This window comes from Lepidochelys kempii, chromosome 1 (assembly GCF_965140285.1).
Source record: "Lepidochelys kempii isolate rLepKem1 chromosome 1, rLepKem1.hap1, whole genome shotgun sequence".
In the NCBI taxonomy this organism is placed as follows: Eukaryota; Metazoa; Chordata; order Testudines; family Cheloniidae; genus Lepidochelys; species Lepidochelys kempii.
Genome location: NC_136380.1, coordinates 55,632,786 through 55,636,286, shown reverse-complemented (window position 1 = coordinate 55,636,286; position 3,501 = coordinate 55,632,786). Strand labels below are relative to the sequence as shown.

Here is a 3,501-nt window from a genome sequence, read left to right as displayed (position 1 = left end):
GCTAACCACCCTCCCCTCCTCCCTTTAATCGTTGCTTGCAGAGGCAATAAAGTCATTGCTGCTTCACAGTCATGCATTCGTTATTCATTCATCACACAAATAGGGAGATGACTACCAAGGTATCCCAGGAGGGGTGGTGGAGGAGGGAAGGAAAATGCCACACAGCACTTTAAGCACAGCACTTTAAAAGTTTACAACTTTAAAATTTATTGAATGACAGCCTTCTTTGTTTTGGGCAATCCTCTGTGGTGGAGTGGCTGGTTGGCCGGAGGCCCCCCCACCGCGTTCTTGGGCGTCTGGGTGTGGAGGCTATGGAACTTGGGGAGGAGGGCGGTTGGTTACAGAGGGGCAGCAGTGGCAGTCTGTGCTCCAGCTGCCTTTGCTGCAGCTCAACCATACACTGGAGCATACTGGTTTGGTCCTGCAGCAGCCTCAGCATTGAATCCTGCCTCCTCTCATCACGCTGCCGCCACATTTGAGCTTCAGCCCTGTCTTCAGCCCGCCTCTTACTCTCTTCAGCCCGCCACTTACTCTCTTCAGCCTGCCACCTCTCCTCCCGGTCATTTTGTGCTTTCCTGCACTCTGACATTATTTGCCTCCACGCATTCGTCTGTGCTCTGTCAGTGTGGGAGGACAGCATGAGCTCGGAGAACATTTCATCGCGAGTGCGTTTTTTTTTCCTTTCTAAGCTTCACTAGCCTCTGGGAAGGAGAAGATCCTGTGATCATTGAAACACATGCAGCTGGTGGAGAAAAAAAAAGGGACAGCGGTATTTAAAAAGACACATTTTATAAAACAGTGGCTACACTCTTTCAGGGTAAACCTTGCTGTTAACATTACATACATAGCACATGTGCTTTCGTTACAAGGTCGCATTTTGCCTCCTCCCACCGCGTGACTACCCCCTCAACCTTCCCCCCTCCCTGTGGCTAACAGCGGGGAACATTTCTGTTTAGCCACAGGCAAACAGCCCAGCAGGAATGGGCTCCTCTGAGTGTCCCTGAAGAAAAGCACTCTATTTCAACCAGGTGACCATGAATTATATCTCACTCTCCTGAGGATAACATAGAGAGATAAAGAACGGATTTTGGTTGAATGCCAGCAAACATACACTGCAATGCTTTGTTCTACAGTGATTCCCGAGTACGTGTTACTGGCCTGGAGTGGTAAAGTGTCCTACCATGAAGGATGAAATAAGGCTGCCCTCCCCAGAAACCTTTTGCAAAGGCTTTAGGACTACATCTAGGAGAACCGCAAATGCCAGGGCAAAGTAATCCTTTCACATGCTTGCTTTTAAACCATGTATAGCATTTTAAAAGGTACACTCACCAGAGGTCCCTTCTCCGCCTGCTGGGTCCAGGAGGCAGCCTTGGGTGGTTTCGGGGGGTACTGGCTCCAGGTCTAGGGTGAGAAACAGTTCCTGGCTGTCAGGAAAACCGGTTTCTCCGCTTGCTTGCTGTGAGCTATCTACAACCTCCTCCTCATCATCATCTTCTTCGTCCCCAAAACCTACTTCCGTATTGCCTCCATCTCCATTGAAGGAGTCAAACAACACGGCTGGGGTAGTGGTGGCTGAACCCCCTAAAATGGCATGCAGCTCATCATAGAAGCGGCATGTTTGGGGCTCTGACCCAGAGCGGCTGTTCGCCTCTCTGGTTTTCTGGTAGGCTTGCCTCAGCTCCTTCAGTTTCACGCGGCACTGCTTCGGGTCCCTGTTATGGCCTCTGTCCTTCATGCCCTGGGAGATTTTCACAAAGGTTTTGGCATTTCGAAAACTGGAACGGAGTTCTGATAGCACGGATTCCTCTCCCCAAACAGCGATCAGATCCCGTACCTCCCGTTCGGTCCATGCTGGAGCTCTTTTGCGATTCTGGGACTCCATCATGGTCACCTGTGCTGATGAGCTCTGCATGGTCACCTGCAGCTTGCCACGCTGGCCAAACAGGAAATGAGATTCAAAAGTTCGCGGTTCTTTTCCTGTCTACCTGGCCAGTGCATCTGAGTTGAGAGTGCTGTCCAGAGCGGTCACAATGGAGCACTCTGGGATAGCTCCCGGAGGCCAATACCATCGAATTGTGTCCACAGTACCCCAAATTCGAGCCGGCAACGTCGATTTAAGCGCTAATCCACTTGTCAGGGGTGGAGTAAGGAAATCGATTTTAAGAGCCCTTTAAGTCGAAATAAAGGGCTTCATTGTGTGGACGGGTGCAGGTTTAAATCGATTTAACGCTGCTAAATTCGACCTAAAGTCCTAGTGTAGACCAGGGCCCAGTGTATGCCAGTATTTACTGCTGCCTAAGAATAGGAGTTGAATGCTCTTTCTCCTCTAATACATAAAGCGGTGGGAAGGGAGAGGCAGATCCACCAGCTGTATTCTTTCGGCTATGCACCTGATGGTCATATTCAAGGTTTTCCATCAAATGGCAACATTGATTAAACAGAACACAACCTTGCAAATGTTTTTCCACCTAGAGAAAACTGCTATTTTACAGGATTTTTCCTGGAAACGGATTCCTTTATTTTTAAAAGATGTTTGTTAGCTATAGAGAAAGCATCGGGTTAGCAAATGATAACGCCTCTCTTATAGGTACAGTAGGTGAGTGTGACATCATTCAAATGAATGGTTCCAATCTGCTCTCTCTCATACATTACCCTTGGAGACTTTTGTATAAATTAGGAGCGAGAGGGAGAAAGGAGTGTGGTAACTAAATCTCTCACTTAAATGCTTTATCCTCTCGCAGGGAAATGTTTGCCTAATACAAAATCTACACAGCTTGACTTGGGTTGGGAAATGGAATAAAGTGCCCCAAAAGGGGCATCAGTTATAGGAAAATAGGTATTGCGATTTGTCTCAAACAGTTAATTGCTCCTGCTCTCATCTCCAATTGTTACCCAAGTACTATCCCTATATATAGGGCTAGAGCCTCAGGTACTCTGTGGCTGCTTGCACTACACAGCCAGCAGATCTAGCAGTCAAGTCAGTGTCAGCCTCTATGCTTTCTCAGCTGCTGAGAAGAGGGGTGTGGCTGGAGGAAATGAGGCATGGCCAGGGCATCCCAAAACTTTGCAAATCCCTTCGACTGTACTAAGAATCAAGGCTATAAATACCCAGGTTGGAACTCAGGGAGGACAATGGGTTAATATGAAGCTTTAAAGCTACCAAATAGGCAAGAGCTTGGTGTAATGTTGCATCCAGAATTCAGCACTTTTCAGCAGCACTGTCCTCCCTCAAGTTTTGGGGGGGGGGGGGGAGAGTGCCACCTGCTGAATCACCAATACCGCTTCCTGCAACCGAGCGATTCCTCGGAGGTGTCTCATCTAATTACTGATCCTGCCCAAGTTTGCAATGCTGAAATCACAGCCCAAGGCATTGCTGTAGACTTGAACAAAATATATATACAAACCTATAATCACCCCAGCTCGTAACTTGGTGGGGGCTTTTTGGAGCTATTTCTCCCAGCTAGGACTCCTCTTCATACAGCAGCTAAATTTCTTCAGCAC

At 48.2% G+C, this 3,501-nt stretch overlaps 1 protein-coding gene across 1 annotated transcript; it reads right to left on the bottom strand.

Annotated features, from left to right (window-relative positions):
* Positions 1–236: 236 nt before the first annotated feature.
* Positions 237–1,912, bottom strand: LOC140902541 (myb/SANT-like DNA-binding domain-containing protein 7). The gene is made up of 2 exons (XM_073322761.2): positions 1,330–1,912; positions 237–742 (listed from the first exon to the last, which is right to left on the bottom strand). The coding sequence occupies exons 1-2, from the start codon at positions 1,910–1,912 to the stop codon at positions 657–659; spliced, it is 669 nt and encodes a 222-aa protein (XP_073178862.2). The 3' UTR covers positions 237–656.
* Positions 1,913–3,501: the final 1,589 nt, after the last annotated feature.